The 19,927-nt window shown below is 39.9% G+C and overlaps 2 protein-coding genes and 3 long non-coding RNA genes across 6 annotated transcripts; 3 read left to right on the forward strand and 2 right to left on the reverse strand.

The window, feature by feature from the left end:
• Positions 1–823: 823 nt before the first annotated feature.
• LOC112283288 (eukaryotic translation initiation factor 2 subunit beta) lies at positions 824–3,244 on the reverse strand. The gene is made up of 8 exons (XM_024521820.3): positions 3,153–3,244; positions 2,834–2,986; positions 2,581–2,635; positions 2,255–2,361; positions 1,890–2,035; positions 1,521–1,663; positions 1,228–1,313; positions 824–1,080 (listed from the first exon to the last, which is right to left on the reverse strand). Exons 1-8 carry the CDS (start codon positions 3,210–3,212, stop codon positions 1,003–1,005), a joined length of 828 nt encoding a protein of 275 aa, XP_024377588.1. The 5' UTR covers positions 3,213–3,244; the 3' UTR covers positions 824–1,002.
• Positions 3,245–3,868: 624 nt separating this feature from the next.
• Positions 3,869–4,912, forward strand: LOC149989129 (uncharacterized). The gene is made up of 2 exons (XR_016503258.1): positions 3,869–4,061; positions 4,545–4,912. It is a non-coding gene; the product is annotated as an uncharacterized LOC149989129 (long non-coding RNA).
• A 4,675-nt stretch (positions 4,913–9,587) lies between these two features.
• On the reverse strand, positions 9,588–14,810 carry LOC112283295 (transcription factor EAT1). Of its 2 annotated transcripts, none has more exons than XM_024521827.3 (6): positions 14,473–14,810; positions 12,654–12,782; positions 11,825–12,232; positions 10,989–11,663; positions 10,403–10,864; positions 9,588–10,237 (listed from the first exon to the last, which is right to left on the reverse strand). In XM_024521827.3, exons 1-6 carry the CDS (start codon positions 14,671–14,673, stop codon positions 10,151–10,153), a joined length of 1,962 nt encoding a protein of 653 aa, XP_024377595.1. In that variant the 5' UTR covers positions 14,674–14,810; the 3' UTR covers positions 9,588–10,150. The 2 variants fall into 2 exon arrangements, with proteins under 2 accessions (XP_024377595.1, XP_024377597.1); XM_024521829.3 differs by lacking the exon at positions 14,473–14,810 and adding an exon at positions 14,071–14,458.
• LOC149989130 (uncharacterized) lies at positions 12,226–13,964 on the forward strand. Its single transcript, XR_016503259.1, has 3 exons — positions 12,226–12,527; positions 13,008–13,151; positions 13,438–13,964. It is a non-coding gene; the product is annotated as an uncharacterized LOC149989130 (long non-coding RNA).
• A 2,764-nt stretch (positions 14,811–17,574) lies between the features above and the next one.
• Positions 17,575–18,969, forward strand: LOC149989131 (uncharacterized). Its single transcript, XR_016503260.1, has 2 exons — positions 17,575–18,030; positions 18,732–18,969. It is a non-coding gene; the product is annotated as an uncharacterized LOC149989131 (long non-coding RNA).
• The last annotated feature ends 958 nt before the right edge of the window (positions 18,970–19,927 follow it).

Below are 19,927 nucleotides of genomic sequence, written 5' to 3' on the forward strand. Positions count from 1 at the left end.
TGTATATATGCATGCATGCATGCATTAGATTGTCTTAAACTGAATTATCAATGGGTAGCAAATATTTAAAAGCATTTCAGTAAGTCGTTGCTGAGTTAAAATAGACTTAAGATTCATCAGACAACAGATATTAGAAAAATATCATTTTAAAGTGTGACTATATTAGTGTAATAAAAGTATCATTTTATACTTTAAACCAAAATATGATAATAAGTTATTTGTTTGAACATAAGGTTTGGAAGCTAAATGTTTAAATTGTTGGAGTCTTTCAAAATAATTTCCAAGGTTGTAATGATGCACCTTTAGACCCAATCTAGAATACTGTATAATGATTCTCACAGCCAATGTAATGTATGTAGAACTACAGATTTCAACAAGTCACAAATTTTTACTTACTTATTTTCACATATGATGCACCAACAGTCTCACAGGAAGCTAATTTTTAAAGTGAGTTAAAGATGATACCACCAGTGCAGTGGTTAAAAACAGAAAAAGTGCGTAGTGATCACGGCGAATTAATCAATCGACGCGGAATAGAAAGATAGGGGAATCACGTACCTAGAAAAGCTAAGGGATATATCGAACACACCTTCAAGGAAATTACTTTCTTACACAAGCAGAGCGAATGTAATGAACTCACTCAGGATAACACGGCAATCCCACATAATCTAAACGAAACGGCAACGATCCTGTCGTACTGCACTATTGCGCACCACATTGATCATACCTAAAAAAACGGAGAAAAAACTAACAGGAAATCGCACAGCAATGGACAGCCAATCAGGCTAACATTCATGCCGAGGACCATCACAAAAGAAGAATAGAGACGAAAAACTATGTCCTAGTGAAAAATGGAGGGAAGGTGTACACAGGATAAGCTGATTGAACTTCAACTGAATTAGGAACCAGCCTGCAAATTTTGAAACTAGACCATTATATGTCATCCAACTCCTCCAAACATGCAAATGAACTTCCATCTTACTAAAATCCAATAACCTCGCCCTAAGTCGTTGTCTTACGTCGTCCAACCCTTGCAACATAACCGGCTTTGATTGGCGCTACCGATCGCGAGCATCCACACTGAAAAGAAACGAGGTAGAAGAATCATTACACCATGATTGTGAAATGCGACTGATGTCATCCTCTTTTCTCGAGATGAAGCACAGAGAGTGATGAGGAGTAGCCTAAAACAACACTGACAGAATAGCAGGACCAGTGATTACTCACCTGCTCACAACGAAGAAAGAACAACCGATTCTCCTTCGTAAGGATAGTGTCCGGACTCTTGCAACCATTGCACATAACGTATTCATCTGCAACAAGAGGATCCAAAACACATCCTATTAGAATTTGCGAAACTTTCGACTTCTTCCAGAAAACATTATGCAGAACAACATGCTGAAGGAGTGCAGGCGTATCATCAGAAATTAAAAATTAAAAATAAGAAAAATAGTGAGGTTCACAGTTTACGACACTGTCAGTATGTCAACCTCAAAGCAAACAGGGGTAAAGAGACTTACTGACATAGCGCCTAAGAATACCCTCAAACACCTTTGGAGCGAATCGACCTTTCACGACTAAACGCTGCTGTCCGTCCAATGATCCGCTTGTACCCAACTCGGCTAATAAGAAAGTCATTACGTGCTCCGGTTGCCTATGCAAGCTGTACATAAAAACAAACAGATCCCCAATTATGTAAATCCGAAATCTACGTGTCATGAATTGTGTCAAGAATGTAAGTCTCATAGTGGAAATGATAATGCGTGCAAACATCACATCTAACAATTTTCAGGTTGATTAAATCATCACTGATCATTGTAAAATAAATAATCTCTTTGTTTCAGATAGAGAAGGACACAGAATGACTTCGCAGGAGGGAATATACATACGTCTTGCAAAGGTCCATGAAGTTAGCAAAGACGGTCTTCTTGGTTCCTTCTCGGAGAACCTGAGGAGGCCTCATGATAGTACGCCTCCTCTCTGCAGACAGCTCTGGATTGTTTTCTCTCAGGATATCGAATACCCGGCCTAAGAGCTGCAGATACCAAAAAATTAAAACAGGAAAAAGAAAAAGAGTTCATACCAATGCACAGGCCAACGTTTACTAAGAAGGATACTGCTTGATAAATCATCATCTCAGCACCACAGAACCTGCCTAAAAAGTTAGACGAGACTTTAAAGCAGTAATCAATATTACACAGGGAGATAATGCAGGAAAAGCAAGAAAACCACTTGATCGCATTGGAGGTCTTACCTCCTCGTACAAGTAGTCACGATCCGATCCTTCCCAAGGATACTGAGAAATGCCCAGTTGAATACCTTCGGCAGGCTCATCATCATCATCATCAACTTCACCGTCCCCTGCATTGGGTTTCAAAGATTCATGAGCTATAAGAAGACGATAAATCCAACACTTTGATTAACAAGATTCTGAATAAGAAAATCGATAACTAAATATAAAAGCTCTACAAGTCTCATCTTGTTTCATCTATGCCCGTCGTAAGCCATCATTGCACATGTACAGAAGCAAAGTTCGTGTATTTATCCGCTGAACCCCTCATGAACAGAAAGAATCCTAACCGGTAGCTTCATCTTCATCATTGCCGTTCTCTTCCTCTAGATTTTCGTCTTCAACCTTCTCACAGCAAATATCAACAGCTGACTGTTAAGAAAGGTGTTTATTTGGAGAGCTTCCGATTCAACTACGCGCAGGCACTTTCAAACCTAACAATTTGCAGCACACAAGGCACCACAGCAGCTTGACAAACATCCCTTGATATTCGATCCCTCAGCCCTAAACTTCACTACCCCAATTGCAACTGGAAAAGCTTACTGGTTTCTTTTTCTTCTTCTTCTTCAGACCAGCAAATGATGAATCCACGCCGCCTTCAGCAGGAGCAGCTTCCTTCACGGGGATGGGCTCTTCATCCTCCTGAATGCGAACTTTCTTCTTCTTCTTTTTCTTTGAGGGATCGAAAGCCCCAATCTGCTCAGAAAACCGAACCCCTAATTTCAATCAGACCCCAGCAAACTTCGAACACTATCTTCACCCCCTCGTCAGAATCTCTGTCAGAAACTCCACCAACACTGAAACAAAAACTAGGAACCCTAACAAACATCTCACTTCACTGCTCCACCAGAGTAACGCGTACCTCTCCTCCGATGTCCTCCTTAAGCTCCGGCAAGGGTTCGTCATGCTGAAGATCCGCCATGGTGATGAGCGACGACAGTCACTAGGAGTGGGGAAGTGAAAGGGAGAGCCACAGCGCGCGTCGCAGAGTTACACAGTTGGGCATCGCCACGCCATGGATTCGAACCGATGCCCTCTTACCTCAGCCCTAATTTTCTTCACTTTCTATCGCGGCTACAGGTATTCTTTTTTTTCCCCAGTACCGCATTTTACCCTCAACCAGGTCAAATTATATTTTGGCCTTTTACCACTAAATTCTATCAAATCTTCTCCTGACCCGAATATGTCAGCTTTTCCAAGGCAGAGCAAGCTGAAGAACATGGAATATTCGACTTTCTTTGTGTTTCTACTTTGTTTCTTTCCAATATTGTGAATATAATTTTAGTAACTGAAATTTTCATTTAACCTCTGAATTTTTTTTAAAACCTGACACATCAACAAATACCTGTGAAGCTTTCGGATCTAAGAATGAAGAAAAATATTAGGTCTGCTTCATTGCTTGCAACCAACACAGCCAAGTTTGTTGTCATCCATTATTCTTAACCATCGTTCAATCATTCATCCATTACCATTTTAAAATTTAGTCTCAATCAGAGAATCAATGCTTTGGGATGGTTGTAAGGCCCAGATTTGTCCCCTCATTTTCTGGCTGTGGAGTCTGGCTTCTCTGTGCCATTGGTTTCTGCAAGTAATTGTTAGCGTGTATCCTTATTGCAAGAAGAGATTAGTATTCGGCTCTTGCTAGAAGTAACAACAATGTGGCACGATGAGGATGAAGGTGGATTCTCGAATTCGAATGATGGTAGAGAATGGAGGGCGATGTTAACATCGAACTACGTTTGTCATCGTTGATGACAAAAGCCAAGAGCAGGTACCTGATTTGGTCCCATTAGGTGTATATTATTCAGTTGGATTATCGCTTACACAGTGAGTTATGGGAATTTTTTTCTGCAGCTGAATTGGATAGATTGTCACGATTGAGTTATTTGTATTTCTGCATTGTTTTTGAGTTGTGAAAATTTTATAATGTCTTACGAATCGGTTATTGAGTAGTTACAGTGAAACAACGAAACATATGAGCACCTTTCGAGGCCGTTGGACTTGCCTTCTACTGATGCCATGCCAGTGACGACGACTTAACTGAAATTTGCTTTGAATATCAGTAGTGAATGTGCACTGCATGCTATCGATAGCCCGGACTTGTAGCACCATCGGTCTTATTGCGCTACAAGAAAAATTCCTCCTTAGGCAGATCCTTTGGCTTTTATCTGAGAGTGCATTCTTTACACCCAAGGGTTAGCGTAAACGAACCGATGATTTAATTGCATTACAGAACTTTGCTGACTTTTACCAGGTGCCCTGCACGTCGCTACTGTGAAAAAAATCCTACAGAGGGTGACAAGGATTTGAAAGAGGAAGAAATTCCTTCAAGCTACACATCCAGCTGGTCTACCGGTGCAGAGATATACTACTCTTGATCACGTGTTTTCCCGTCATCTGATTCGCTTCTTACATTACCAGCTTCTCACTTGAAGCTGTTTTGCTTTTCTGAAGGGTATGCTTGTTCTATTTCTATTTCTAGATGATTTAATAAATCGTATGATAGCGTCTTGTTGCTAAGCCATTGTGGCTGAGTTCTCTCATGTAATGATTAAGATAGTTACATGACTTTGTTGTTATCTAAGTTTTTCGTCTTCCTTCTTGGTAGCAATTTCTTTCGAACCTGCCAGAATCATGGTTGTTTTGATTCTCTTTCCTTCATGCTATTCTTGAGTAGAACTTTTATGCAGTACAGTGGCGCTAACTGCAGCTCGAGGTAGAGGTTTTGAGAGTGGCAACGGCTAAGGCAGTTGTCCTTAGGTATTGATTGAGTTCAAACAACACTAACAACCTTCAAATAAGATTTGTTAGTGATTAAGTGTTGCCTCGGTTTCTTTGTGTTATTAGATTTTATACAAGAACCGCTAACCAATGAATTTTAGTGATTTCACAACAGCAGTCCAAGGAGTAAATTTCTGACATGCACGCCATACACAAGTATTCAAATATCGTATGGTACAAAAGTATTGTGATTTTATTGTTATTCTCATATTAAGGTTGATTGTGCATTGTTGCTATTTAAGGAAGTGTGTCATTTCTAGTTACAAGTCTGGCCAGAAGGTAGGCATTCTAGCTTTTTATTGTTTGTTTGTGTTGGAAGTTAAAGTGTACCAAGGAAAGTGTATTAAGGAACTAGTACCACAAAAGTCATTTGAGGTAATATATCAATGATGTAAAATAAGTTCAAAATTTTTAAGTTGGTGATTGAGTATTACTATTTTTGAATAGTGTTTTGACTCTTGTAAGAAACTTTAGATTAGATTGGCCATTGTTTACACTATCATTAGAGAGGAGTTTTTAGAGAGGGGTTTTAAGAAAGGATGTTAATATAATATATGTCTTATTTGTTGAATAATTAAGGTCTTTGGAGAGTATAGTGGCTTTAGTATCAATTATAATTACAAAACCATGTATGTGTTTTGATCAAATCTTAGTACAATAATTTTATTGTGCATAACTTTTTTGTAAATGAGTAATTTAATATTGCCTTACTTAACAAATTTACCTAATGTAAACCCTCTAATCTCTTTAAGAGCTACAAGGTGAGAAAACAATGAATCTTTATCTTTTGTGTTTGTAATTTTTTTAAATTGCAACAATGGTTATAATTTATTTATTTATTTATTTATTTATTTTTAAATTATAAAAAACCTACTTCTATTGTATAAGAATAATAATTGATTTTTTATAAATTGAATATAAAAAACAATGTATTGAAAAGATATTTCAAATTTTACCATTGAAAAAGACTTAAACGTCTTGTAATTATGTTTTTCATTGTACAAAGAATAAGTTAAATTTATTACTCTCTTATTTTCTTTTGGCAATAAGAGCCTTCAATTAACTTTGCAGTATAACTCTAAATGTACGTAATGCAATATTTTTGAAGATTATTTAGTTACTTCTTTATGTAATCTTTGAGCTACAAGAATACTTATATACATTGAATTTTTTAAAAATAGTAAGTTGTTAGCAAAAAAATATGGTTTAGAAGTCATATGATGATCTTTCAATTTGAATTTATTTTATTTTGATTTTGTTTGTTTGCTTGTTTTGTTTGTTGTTGTTGTCAAATCCTTGGCTTTTGAAAATAATATAAAATAAGAAATAATTGTAACATGAATTGATTTTTTAAAATTATAATTCTAAATATAAAATATAAAATATAAATAGAAAAATAGATTAAAATATATAGATAAATTTAAAGAATTATTTAATAAATATTTTTAGTATTTTTTAGTATTTTTTAGCACAATTTTTTACAATTTAGTGAAAATTAGTTCTTGAGAATAAATTGAGCACAAATTCTAAAGAACCGCATTATTTATGCCATGTAAAAAATAAATTGCATTTTCTTTCATTTTTTCTTTAGTGTAAAGTCATATCAACCAATTACAAGTTTCAAAAGTATTATGCTTTTGCCTTGTCTCCTGAATCTAAAAATTCCCTTCACAACACCTACTATCCAATCAAAAATTGTATCCACTAATCAACATGTTGACAAGGAGTTGGAGTTACAGTATGTGGTGTTTCTGGCTAGCTTCAGCTGTCAATGCAAAGCATTTCCAAGTGCTAAGAAAAATCAAACGAAGAACTGCCTTGAAACCAGTAAAGATTCATGAATCCTGTACGATGAAATATTTCTTTATTCTTAGATTTTGGACCTTGACATTTCTTCAGTTAATTCAAAACAATCTGACACATCTCACTCAATCGGGATTGGAATAATGCTTACCAGGTAAGATGAGGGTAAAGAACACAACGACCTTCCGAGATGAGGACTTCACCAAAGAGTAAACTGACTCCGTTTCGCAGAGACTTTCGCCTTCAAGCAACAAGCGCATCTGCTAAGTCACTTTCTGATCTCTTCGCTTTCATGCTCAGGTTCTCGAATTGTTCGAATATGACATATGATACTTAGCCGACGAACCTTATCTCCATTGGAAGCACCTGTGAAAATGCCTTCAAGACACTATGAGAACTCTTGGTGTCACTGATGACCGAATTTTCGGGTCAGCTTCTGAATGAAGGAAGAATGATTTACTCAATATATTAGTGTTCCTTGTTGTCTATGTCGAAGCGAATGCATGACAGTATGCTTAACTTGAGTCGCACATATTTCTCCACATGGAAGCTGCTAAATTGAACCTTTCTGACGGTAAAAGCTAGATGCTCAGCGACACCCTAGCCTATTCTTTGTTTTCTCTGAGGATGGTAGGCTCGAGGGCCGAATCCATAGATGGTACTTGATGAGGGACTCATTTGTACGCATTCCTCTCTTGTGATGTTTCTTTGGTTGTAAATGATTCAAGTTTGGTACTCTGCTTCTGAAAGATTTGAATCCCATTAGTACAACCGCCACTTCGAGTATGCAAGGTCCGAATCACACCTTACCCCTACGATACACATGAAAATTCGTTTGTATCTAATGCCTTAACTAGTAAGCAGATGTGTTTCGTTCCCTTAAAATATTTGTGTCATAAAATTGTACGCCAAGTTGTGCTTGAAGGCACGACCACGCCAAGCTAGCGGACTTGGAAGCAACTACAATCCGAACCTAGGCTTCCACACAAATATGGGAAAAGTTTGTTACCGAATCCGATGGCAGAATAGGAGACGAAGTTGCAGTCTCGATGGCAGGCTTGTTACCATAGACTCACGACTCCGACGAGTTTGCGATGCAGTTAATGACGAAGTAATCTGAAGAAAATTGACGTGATAAGAAATTTCGTTGCCTCCGCGTACGTCTGATATATTTGCCGTTTTCAAAAATGGAGTAGCGAAACTTCACATCGTTAAGTCTGAGTCAACCTGGCCGGTTCAGAACTTGTGATTATGTCCTTCTCAACTGTCAATCTCTTTCTCACGTGCATTTTCTCACGTGCTAAAGCTATTCCACAAGAGTCTTCAACAGAAAGCAGCGATAACGCTAATTCAAATTCATCACCGTCTATTAGCACAGTCTATCGGCCACGCAGTTCGTAATCCGTTTCATCTCCCTTTCCGGATTCTCGATTACGACCTGGGTGAACGAAACTAATACATATTCCACGTTTATTTATTTATTTCTTTATTTTTATGACTCTAGACTTTCAATCTCTTACAGTTCCACTGGTCTCCTCCTTTGTTCAATTTGTTAATCGATTGGGATAGCGTCGCGATCAAAAAGGTCAAAAGCTCTAGTATACAATCTATACAAGAAAGACGAAATTCATTGCTTCTATGTTACTGCAGGCAGTATCGCATTAAAGCATGTAAACAGATTCGCAAATGCAATAGCGACGCCAATTATTCACCATCGTCTCCTACTAGCTTCTGACTTGTTGGACTGTGGTGTCTACCAATCCAGAAGAAAGAGTAAATCGAATATCTGAAGAGGCCACCACCCGTTTTCCATCCGTCATCGCCATGGCCCTCAATTCAGCCGTATTCCTAAGCTAACGTTCACCGTTTCCCTAAGTTGCAAGAAGAAAGTCATACAATTGTTTTGCTAATATCTAATCTACAAAAGCAACTCTTCGTATTTGACAACTTCCCTGTTTACTTCCCAAAAAGGCCTCTGTTCTTCATCAAAGTTTGAGGCTCCACGAAGGCCAATAGAAAAAGCCCGAGTCTCAAAGAACGACGCGAAGCTCAATTCTTCAACTTCAACCACTTTTTAGAACCTCGAACCTTAGAGCAAGGTTCAGGATACCGCTCTTCAGGTGCTCAAAAAAAAATTAAACTGTCTTCTAATTGAAAAGTTTTCCAATTTCCTATTAGGATTCAAATTGCGCTTCCAAAACGACGCCGAGTGCTGTTCGAATTCTAGTCTCCCCAAGTCAACAATGATGATGTGATGGAAGACGAGACATCAACGAAATTCGGTGGTGTCATTCGTCCATAATAGAAGTTATGCTCCTTGATTGGAAGGCCTTGATTCTCAGGGTAAATTTGCGTCGTTCCAGATTTACTTGTCGATGTTGATCTTCAGAGTTGACATCAATCTGCATTTAATTCTCGTGCCTCGTTTAGTGTTTCTTTTCTAATCTAATGTTTTTTTTTTTTTTTTTTTTTTTTTTGTGAGTTTGCTTAAGATTTTGTTTTTGAAGCGCTCGGGTCTGTAGTAGGGGTTCATGTAGTGAGTTGAGAAAATGAGGGAGCTAAGGATGAAAATACGTAGCAAATCCATGTGGTGGAGGGAGGGAGAGAGAGAGGGAGAGCTGTTTGTTCTGCGGTTCGATGCAAGCAATGTCAGACACGGTTTCGAACTGTCTTCAATAACTCAAGTGCATAACGTGTAATATTCAAGTTGAGATTCGTATTGAAATACATTTTCAAGAAATTTTATTATTGCTTGACAAATGAGCCTTGAAGAGGTGCTCTACAATGTTCACATGCGAAGCTGAAGAATCGAGGAAGTGCTGTGATAGCACTTTATCGTATTAACGGTTAGAATCATCTATTGTAATGTCCTGCAAAAGCTAACGGAAATCTTAATTAGCAGAGCATGCTAGGTATATCCTGCCAGTCACAACTAAGCTGAAGAACTGGAAGGAGCATTCCTAACCAGACTTCAGATTTGTCATTTCTCTACGGGCGGTACCCGGACTTTAAAACTGTACAGTGTATGTGATTTAGAAACCTTAGCTTACTTCTATGGTATCCGCTCAATTCGACTAAATGTACAACTCCAAGAAATTGCATCAAAAAAACAAGTTACTCGGCTCTATAATTTCGAGCACAGATATATGTTTTGTGAGGATGCACTTTCTTTAGGCTCTCCGTCACTTTTCATAACCGTACGAAGTGAATGTGTAACGTTGTACCAGTGGAACTCGTTAGCACCTGTAAAGTCTCACATAATGGAGCAGGTGGTTTCTATGGATTGATCACCAGGTGGCGATCAAGAGCATCCAGCAGCTTCACTGCAATGTATCCTGCAAATGTGGACGAGCCCTCCAGAATCTGCGCATATCATCACCGGAATGAGAACCATTTTTTCTGTGAGTATCTATTAGGTGGACCCTAATCCTTACAAATCCGATTACTAAATCTAATTAAAAATTACAAACAAGTAAACGTAAACATGCATGCGTAACTAATTGGTACAAATAGTCTGATAACTCAGACCTTGGTATTGAAGAGGAAAACATCGTGTTCGCCGATTGTAGCCCCACTGGCTTGAAGAAGGTCCAACTGCAACTCTTGTAGCACGGCGATGACATCAAACACTAGACAATTTTTCCCTCTTCTCTGGTTGACCTTTATTGTCACCTCGTCGTGCACAATTCGCACATCCACGTGCGTCCCATTTTGTGATGTTCTTTGTAGCCAAGAGGATCTCAATTGAGACCCATCCGTAGAGAAAGTGTCGTTGCCTTTCTGCATCACGAGATGTCCGTTGGAAGCATTTTCAGTGGTGCAGCTTCCTGCATAGTTGTCCGCATCGTCCATCGACCGTCGACGCTTGCCGCCGCTTGAGTCCCCCGCTGCTCGCCTCTTCTCTTGCACTAGTAGCTGCAATTCTTGCACTGTTCTTTTCAGTTCTTTTACGTACTCAATTGCGTCTGCAACTATCGAAGCTCTGTCTGCCTGCAATCACAGCAATCACAGCAATCACGTCTAAATACTGTAAGATTAATAATTCACATTTACTCATACATCCTCTCCATGATGTTTGATATTCTGCAGTACAGTAGGGTATGTAAACATCTACCTTTGTTGGGTTAGGTACCAAAGAGCGTAGGGTTTGATACTTCTCGTTCAGGTACTCTCGCCTCTGTCGCTCAGTTGCAAAATGGTTCACTCCTCTTGGTTCTCCTTTTCCCGATGCAGCACCATGATCTCTCTTAGATCCATATGCTGATGCTACATTTTTCCCGCTCAAGTCTTCTCTCTCCTGATCCAGATCTACAAGAATATTCGGTCCACCATGTCTCGAAGTCTCCGGAGTATTCCCCCGTGATAAGTTGTGGAAAAAGCTTTCCGAGGAGTTTTGTAAGTGATGTGCAAGAAGAGGATCATAACCGATGCCTCTGTTTTCATAAATACTTCCAGTATTGACTGGACCTGAAATCGTGGAAGTCGAGTACAAGGGACCTTTTCCTCTAATGCCTGCTGTGTAGCCGAAACTCGGTATGGCAGATGTTGTAGTGCTTCTGGGAAACTGAAAGAGGTTGAGCAGATCAGATTCGCCTGGGAACTTCGCACTGCCGCCGAAAGCTGCGCTTCGGAAGCGATCGGCATTGTAACCTTGATTGAACGCATGCTCGGTTTGGGTCTGGTTATAGATCTGGTGCACCTGCTGCTGCTGCTGCTGCTGAAGGTGGACCATTTCTTGCAAAACATGTAGGCTGTCTTCCCACGACCCGTGACTTGCCGTTGCTGGAGCCTGACATAAATTGAACATGAAAGTCCCATGTTTGCTTATTTAATGAAACTAAATAGAGATCTGTTGAACATGAAAAGTGCAACTTATTCTAATTCTAACTAATGTTTTGGAAGTAAATGTTTCCAAAATCTTGCGCAGTAATCAGCTGGAATGCAATTCACCTGAGAATGAGCGTCAGTTGATTGAGCTTGTTGGGATTGTGGATGTTGTTGGAGCATTTCCTGAAGCAAATGACTATGATCATCCCCAACTTCGTACGCAGTAGAGTTCAAGTCTCCAGTGAAGGTGCCTGTCAGGTTTTGCTCCACGGCAGGTTCCATACCGTTTGACGGTAGCTCCCCTAACCCAGGGAAGCTTGCTGATGGATCTAATCTGTCCATTGCTCCACCAAAGTTAAGCATCATATTTCGCCCCGCTGTTTCAGGAGCTTCATTTTCCACGTCAAATGTCGATTCCTGGTTCCCATTGAAGTAACGTGAATCATCATAAGTCATATTATTTGGGCTGTTATATCGGTGCATATTTTGTATAAGTCGAACTCGCTTGGAACTCAGTAGCTGGCCGGAAACCTGAACGGACAATCCACAAAATCACCTTGCATACAATGTAAGCTCATAGCATTTGTTGCTCGACGATCCTGAACATACGCGGAGGTCAACATATTTGACACATTCGTCCAAATACGAAGGCCATCTGAATTGGACGCCCCCATGATTTCATCGAGGTTTTGGGCGTCAACCGACTTCTCGGAGAATTTTGTGTAATGTAAGGATGGAGGAAAACTCCAACGGCGCTGCCACTGAATAATGTTGCTGGTCGTCCTCAACGAAACTACGTCGATTTGATTTTATGAGGTTTTCGCATGTAAGTTATTACCTGCTAATACATGTTCGCTAATTTTCTGAATACCGGGAGGTCCAAAGACGTATTGTATATCAAATCCTGTCAGTGAATCAATTGAGAGTACTGGGGGTTGATATGTGGACGCACGTTGTTTTCTTGAAGGAGAATCGCCGGTGACGTTGGCGTCTCAGGTAGGCTTGTGGGATTCCTCTCGAGGTCGCTTGCATGACTCCGTATTCGCACTTGTAACTCTCTTTCACACTCTGGTAGATTCGACTGCAGACAATCAAACATTCTCATCAGTCAACCTGCGGATCCTGTCAGTACGTGAATAAATTCATGTCAATCCACGACATTTGCCGATATCAGTCATGCACCGACGGGGTATCCCCTTAATCGTCTACACAAAACAGTCTTGAAGGAGGCCTGATTTACTTTTCAGGAAAAATTAGTTGTATGCAACTGTCAAACCTTACTAACGTCAATGCACTCTCTTTGCAGATAATGGATTCTGTACAATAACTTAGAGCATTGACGACAATGTCATTAATGCATATATCAAGACGTCTAGCAACCTCTCCAATTACGAAATACGCAAATTACGGGTTTGTACGGGAGACGATTAAACGCCCACGAATCTTGGAGGTGAGCATGACTGACATATGATCTGGAACGACAAACAGAATTATAAGCAAATACATGTATGAGTTAAGTCAATAGAACAGATTCTAGCTAGGAGACTCGTCCGAATTACAATACAGGCATTCAGATATCAGCGAGCTTGAAGATCGTTACGGAAAGTGACGATGCCATGGTTGGATCTAAAAGTTGATCTTCCTCTTGCTGAGTTGAAAGATGATGCAAGAACGAAGAGATTGAGCACGTATGCGGAAAGATCTAAATGAAAGAAAATGTGATTGTATCCCTGCAGGAGGCTGAAAGCTTGAGTTCATCTAGAGTCTAGCAACTAGTTCAGGCTACAACTCGCGATGGCACCAGTTGGGCCTTGCGGGGATAAGTCTCATGAAACGGTTGGTCCACCAATACTGTAGTCTTTTAAGCAGCATCGGTTTGGTTCCTTCTTAAGGGCTTGGGAGATCTACGGAGTATAATTCACATCTTCTAGTCCAATATTTAAGAAATCGGAACTCCATCGTAGTCAGGATAGCTTCCACTGATCACTTCTTTGGAGTATGACTCAGTCGTAGGAGCGGCTTCTCTTGTTTAAGCTTTATAGTTATTAGCTGGATCGCCTAAAATTACAACAGTGGATGATCTATAGTTAAAGAAGTCCAACCAAGGCTTTGATTTCAGCAAATCAGGAAGTTCTATCGTAATGAATACGGTATCCAAATCACAGCCAAAGCTTCCATCATCTACATTTAAGAAAACTTGGATCGTTTAAAAAAAACTTGGGAAAGATAATCTAGAAGCCGATTCTCGGCGCTCTTATATCAATTTTGCGAGCAACAGCCTCAGCTCTGCGAGCGCCGACACCAACCTTGTATGAAGATGGACAGAGAAAAGATAATCAAAGAGGGCTTAACCACATCGAAGGACGCACCCAGGATGTTGACTCCCGATCCATGTCGCAGGCATTCTCTACAGGCCTCCCGAGAGGAGAGTGTGGTCTGCGGACACATTGACGTGCTCGGAAGGAAAACCGGTTCAACTCGATGAACAACTAGAAGCACGAAAGACAGTGCGAGGCACTGAAATTAACAACTTTAGACACGGAAGGACGTTACAAGCAAAACCAACTCCAAAAGTATCCGGCACACAAGATCATATGCGTGTAAGAGAGTAGTTAGGGTGCTCCAAAGGACCCCAGAGATGGAACAGAAAACAGAACATGAAACAGCACACAAGCTTGGAGCCATGGTTTCAGGCGTCTATCCACTGCAAGGTTACTTCGAGGAGAGGTCAATGGACAACAGGTGGGTGAGCACTCGGTGGTGAGGAAGACCAGAGCAAGAAATGTAGAAATCTTGGTCGCATCGCCTTCTTCTTTGCGACCGGAATCACCAAAGCTGGCCCATGACACATCACCTTGATCAGCCCTAGCCCGTCCCTTTGTGCGTCTGATCTCGTCTTCCTGGACCCAGCAACGCTTGCTACCAAAACCCGACCGCGATGGCTGACGGTCACGACGCGGTGGCCCTACCATGAAGCTCGGTTGTCGTCCATATGCCCCTTTTCGCCGTCACTGGTATGCATTATACACTGTCAGCCTTGAATGTCCTGCTCCGCGCTTACTCTTTCTCCTCATTTTGGATCAAGTGCCGCTCTACAGCATGCAGGTCTTCGTCTATACATAGCGTGATGTTTCCGACTTCGGACACTTGAGAGACAACACCCCCTGGCTCGGTACTGTGTTCATCTTTCGTTTCGGGCCATTCTTGCAACCTACCTTCGCATGTAAAAATCTGGGTCGTCCTCTTTCGACTTCCACTTCGATAATCACCTGGTCCTACACTCAAATACAACCCTGCTGGTTTGGTTCGGTCTCCTCTCTGAACGCCGTCCTTCGGTGCGGTGTACAAAATTATTCTCCAGGGATCATGTGTAAATGCTTAGAACAGTAATTATCAACATATGTTCCCTTTCTGAGACTTTTCAGGTACCCTGTCACAATTCTTCCTTTCTCATACTTTCGAGTACATTATGGTGGTTGCGGTAACTGGCGCTGATGCACCATCTGTAATTAGGGTTAGCCGCAATCGGAGCGTGCCGAGCCCCTCTAAATTATGCTTCAAAGCCTAACCAACGGGGGCGCAGTTGAGGAACTCAAGTACAATATAACAATGTCAAATCAAACGGCAGACCGGAGCATGATCCAGGAGGAATCCACAGCCGGAGCTAGCCAGCGTAACAGATGAGAACAAGACAATATATTCGTTGTCTAGACAAAGAACAACCAGTGTTGGGCCGCTTCCACTGTTGGAGACTGAGACTGGTTCATTCCTGGCAATGAAACAACTTACAAAATTATTAAAAAAATAATATGTGACCATACTCTCATAGTAAAAAAAACAAAAAAACAAAACACTCGGGACGAGCCTCGTCATGCAGACACACTGGTGCCCACTGTCGCACGAATAATGCCACCGCAAGACCCAACTCCTTCCTGTTAAACAATTATACCATCCGTGGCAGTCTCAAGTTTTTCCGTAGCTCCCCTTAAGTGAACTTTGTCGTCCAAAATAATCCCTTGTACAGTAGGGACAATTAAATCCGGTCCTCTGTGGTTTGGAATCTGTGTAAGGCTGGTAATGATTTGCGCTCATTTTAACTTCTCAAAGCCTAAGAGCACATTCTGTGTCGTCCTTTGGGGTCGCTCATGCAGCCAATCAATGCAGCTGACAGAGCCATATATTCATGTGCTTCTTCTTTTTTTCTTTTTTCTGTTTTTTTTCTTTTTGTCTCGATTGTGCATTGCAGAAAAACTATTTTCATAGCCCTATATTAAAACTGGCAGGGAGGAAGCCATTTGACTCCAGGCTGGGAGATTAAAGTCCCTGGGTGGTCCTGGAATGTCTATGGTGTGCCTGTCCTTCAAACCATGATAGACAGTTGCTTTCAATGGCCTCACTGAGAGAAGGGATGTAGACTAACACCCAGACATACTGTTCCAAGTTGGGCTACTACAGATGCAGCAGGTCTACAGGGTGTATGCAATGGGAAAATGTAGATAGGACTGCCTGTATTGGTTTTACATTGACTCTGCCTGAAAGGCAACAAACATGTGGAACATGTACCTGTGGGAGGAGCCATCCACACATTCCAAAGCCAGGTGATTACCAAGGACCCTAAGTGGGATTGCAGTTTTCTACTATACACACTCACACACACACACTCCCATTCCTGGGCATTCAAGGAGTGAAGTAAGTCACCAGAACTCTATGCACTGGAGCTGACAAACAAAGAGTTAGCAACTAAGGCATTACTGTGAGGGAAAAAAATAAAAAAAAAATGAAAATGAAATAAACCCTAGTCAGGAGAATTGGTAGTATACTACAAAAAACCAATAGCAGCAATAATGGAAGGTGGGGTGGGGAGATGTATCAGACAGCTTGATTTGAGCCCACCAAGAGAATTCAACTTGAGACCCATCAACTACATGTATGTTCTTTCTTTTACTTTTTACTTTTTTCTTTCCCATTTTGACCAATTTGATCTCACCAGAAACCAAGATTTTGGGTACTAGTACTCCAAGGAGAATTGTATAGCAATGGTTTCACTGTTCCATTCAAATTGTACTCCATGATACACAAGTTAGATTGAACCCTAATATTATGATGGCTCAAGACTTTGGCTCTGTGGTACCCCCCACCTCCACCCATGTGCAGGCTGCCAACTGTCTCCAAGAGTTGCACCGCTGGACAATTCTGCATCGGAATTCCTATGGCCAGGCTGCTAAAGCAAAGGTTGGAGCCAGAACTGTTGTCCAGGTTCAGCCTTGTTGGACAGTATGTTGTTTTACACCCTATCTAAGTGTTGAGGCCTTGGAGCCTGAGAAAATTTCACGGGTTTCTATCAAGTCATCCAGGCCCCCTCCAATTCATTACTTGTACAAGTATATGCACATTTTGAACAACAGCAGCAACAACAACAACAACAACAACAACAAGCATCATCTTTAGCTTGATCAAATGTGTGTACATACTTAGATACATTTTGGTTTTTGTGCAAACTTTGACAGATGAATGATAAAATCTATCCTGTTAGTTTCAAATCAAATAGGACTCAAATTTTAAGCATGTGGCCACCCCCATTCTCTTCCAACAAGGAAGTTCAGTACTGCAACATTATGTCTAACTCAGATGTAGAGGCACGTAACTTAACCGTACACTATTACCAAGCAGAAATACACATTATGTGTTCCTCAAAAACATAAGATGGCATCAATCACGAAGTTTGCAATTGAATAGAGACAGTTTACAAAATGGCTGGAAACAATTCAGCTTGGAAGTAACCAGCTGGTGGACACATGAATTGTGTTTGTGTTTGTGTTTTTGTTTTTGTTTTTTTTTGTTTTGTTTTTTTTTTTTTTTCTTCAATAAGAGAAGTGCTGGATTGCCCAAATGTGAAGAAGTTCCAGTGCCATGTGCCATAAATTCTCTGCTTTTCACATATCCCTTGCTCTCTGATTTCTTCCTCTCACTTTGATTTTTTTCATGTTGAATAGGACAACTAATACTAGCTTTTCATCATGACTGATGACTAATCTTAACCTTTCCCATCATTTATAGATTTTGCAACATTCATATTTTTGCATTTTTTGCATATTTTTCTCCTCTACAAGAATTGAACCATAATTTTACTGACATTGCTGGTAGCCAAGCATCACAAGACCCTAATCCATGCATTGGCTAAGCTTCATGAAACTTGGAGCATGGATTTGGATTATGTCACAACTTCAGTGTGAATTTCCAGGTTTAGAAGATGTAACGACTTTGCCTTGTTCAAGAATCAATGTACTTATGCCCCATACCCACAATTCTCATTTCCAAGATGATTTTGAGTAAGCAGGATTAATATTCTTCAAACTGCAATATATCTTTTGTAAAATTTTATACTTTTCAAAAAAATCCACTATAACTGAACTTAATGTTCTTTATAAAGCAGTCTGTAAAGAAAACATTTTTCATGAAATTGATTTGATCTTACATCAAAAGACTATCTTTGAAATGAAATAATGAATTTGAAAGCGTAAAATTTAAAAATTACATGTAGAATTTATAGTATACTCAATTTACAATAATTAAATTAACAAATATTGTGCACTTACACGCATTAGTGCAGTGTAGTTAAAATTTTATTTTTAGAATATTTATGCTTTTTATAGAATATTGTTCTAATTCGTATCATCTAACTAACATTTTTTTATTCATTGGTTAAAATATCAGTTTGTTAGGAGTAATTTCAAAATATACTTCAATCTGAATGCACAATATATATAAAGAATTATTCAACAATAAAATTTTGAAAACCTAATTTGTAATGGACAGTGATATTGAAAAAAATTAGTGCAATACACCACTAACTGGTTCTAATATTTAAATAATATTTTATTTTCGTATTCTACTTTTATTTCTCAGAGTATCAAAATTTGAATTTTGAAGAACCAATCTGTGCATCATTACATGACATGTTGTGTATTTTAAAAAAATCAAAGAATTTCCAAATTCACCTTGTAACTTTAAACCACTTCAATTTTTATAGTAGAATCTTATGAAACCTAAAACAAGAAGGAAACAACCATGAAGAGATGCTGGATGAGCTCTTCTGTTAAAAAGCAAGAGATCAAAAGTTTGGGGAAGTTAAGCACCAAGCAATCAAAATCAATTCATGTGCTTATTATGGAGTCAATATTGATCTCTCCAATATACAATAGAATAGAAAAGAAAGAATATAAACAAAATCTTGATATAAAACTAAAGAAATAAAAGCAACCAACCCACAGCACACTGTGATGCCCTGGCTTGGTTGTGCCTTGGTGGGTTTTGATGTTTGATGGTTTGGTTTTCATATTTAATATTATATCCGTTTTGGTACATATAAAATAAACACATACACACACATACATGTGTGCAGTGGGGATCAAAACACACCCTTCACACAAATGGGGTGGTTGACTAGGCAGAGATCAGAGGAGAAGGGGAGGTTGAAGTGGGAGAATAGAGTGAGAGGGAAGGAGAGGTTGTTCTCACCTTCTCTTTACTTACTCCCCTTCCCCAAGAAGGAAACAACCATGAAGAGAGGTTGAAGGGTGAGAAGGTTTAAGATTGTTTAGCTCATAAAAATATGCCTTGTAGTGTGTGTTTCCACACACAGACACTCACATACACACACACACAGAGCTCATCCTCCATTGCCCTGCTTCCAAGCAAAAGAAGGAGGTTAGGAGTAGGAAGCAGGTTAGAAGCAAGGAAGGAAGGAGGGAGGGAGGTTAGGCAATGAAGGTTAGGCTGTCAATTGTCTTGCATCACTGACCACCATTATCCATGAAAGAAGGCAAAGGAGAAGGAAAAGGAATTATATATATATATATATATGAGGGATTAGAAGAGGACCATAGAGTTGCTTAGGCAACAGAAAATGGCCTCACCCCTTCCCTTTCCTTCCCTTTCCTTTCCTTTCCCCCACTCTTCTTCCTTGGCTTCTTTGTCTTCTTTTATTCTTCTGCAGGCTCCTGCTCTTCTTATTCTTCTTCTACAACTTGTTCTTCGTGCCCCTCATCCTTGTATTACAAACACTACTACATCACTTTGATGAGGACATGGGAGTTTGGCTCAAGTGACACATCTATCTTCACTTGCTTTCTCTCCTTCTTTTGCATTTCTTTCTTTTTATGAGATGGGAAAGAAAAAGAGAGAGGGAGAGAGAGGTTACTAACAAGCCGCTACTAGCATCTCACA

Source organism: Physcomitrium patens, chromosome 6 (assembly GCF_059467195.1).
Source record: "Physcomitrium patens ecotype Gransden chromosome 6, ASM5946719v1, whole genome shotgun sequence".
NCBI lineage: Eukaryota > Viridiplantae > Streptophyta > Bryopsida > Funariales > Funariaceae > Physcomitrium > Physcomitrium patens.

Coding starts and splice junctions, on each gene's coding strand:
- LOC112283288 (XM_024521820.3), bottom strand. CDS start 3,212: ATGGCGGATCTTCAGCATGACGAACCCTTGCCGGAGCTTAAGGAGGAC. Junction 2,636..2,833: donor AGAAGAAGAAAAAGAAACCA/GTAAGCTTTTCC, acceptor TGCTGTGAGAAG/GTTGAAGACGAAAATCTAGA. Junction 1,314..1,520: donor TATTCTTAGGCGCTATGTCA/GTAAGTCTCTTT, acceptor CTCTTGTTGCAG/ATGAATACGTTATGTGCAAT.
- LOC112283295 (XM_024521827.3), bottom strand. CDS start 14,673: ATGGTAGGGCCACCGCGTCGTGACCGTCAGCCATCGCGGTCGGGTTTT. Junction 12,233..12,653: donor TTCTCCTTCAAGAAAACAAC/GTGCGTCCACAT, acceptor TTGTCCGTTCAG/GTTTCCGGCCAGCTACTGAG. Junction 10,865..10,988: donor TGGTACCTAACCCAACAAAG/GTAGATGTTTAC, acceptor CTGTGATTGCAG/GCAGACAGAGCTTCGATAGT.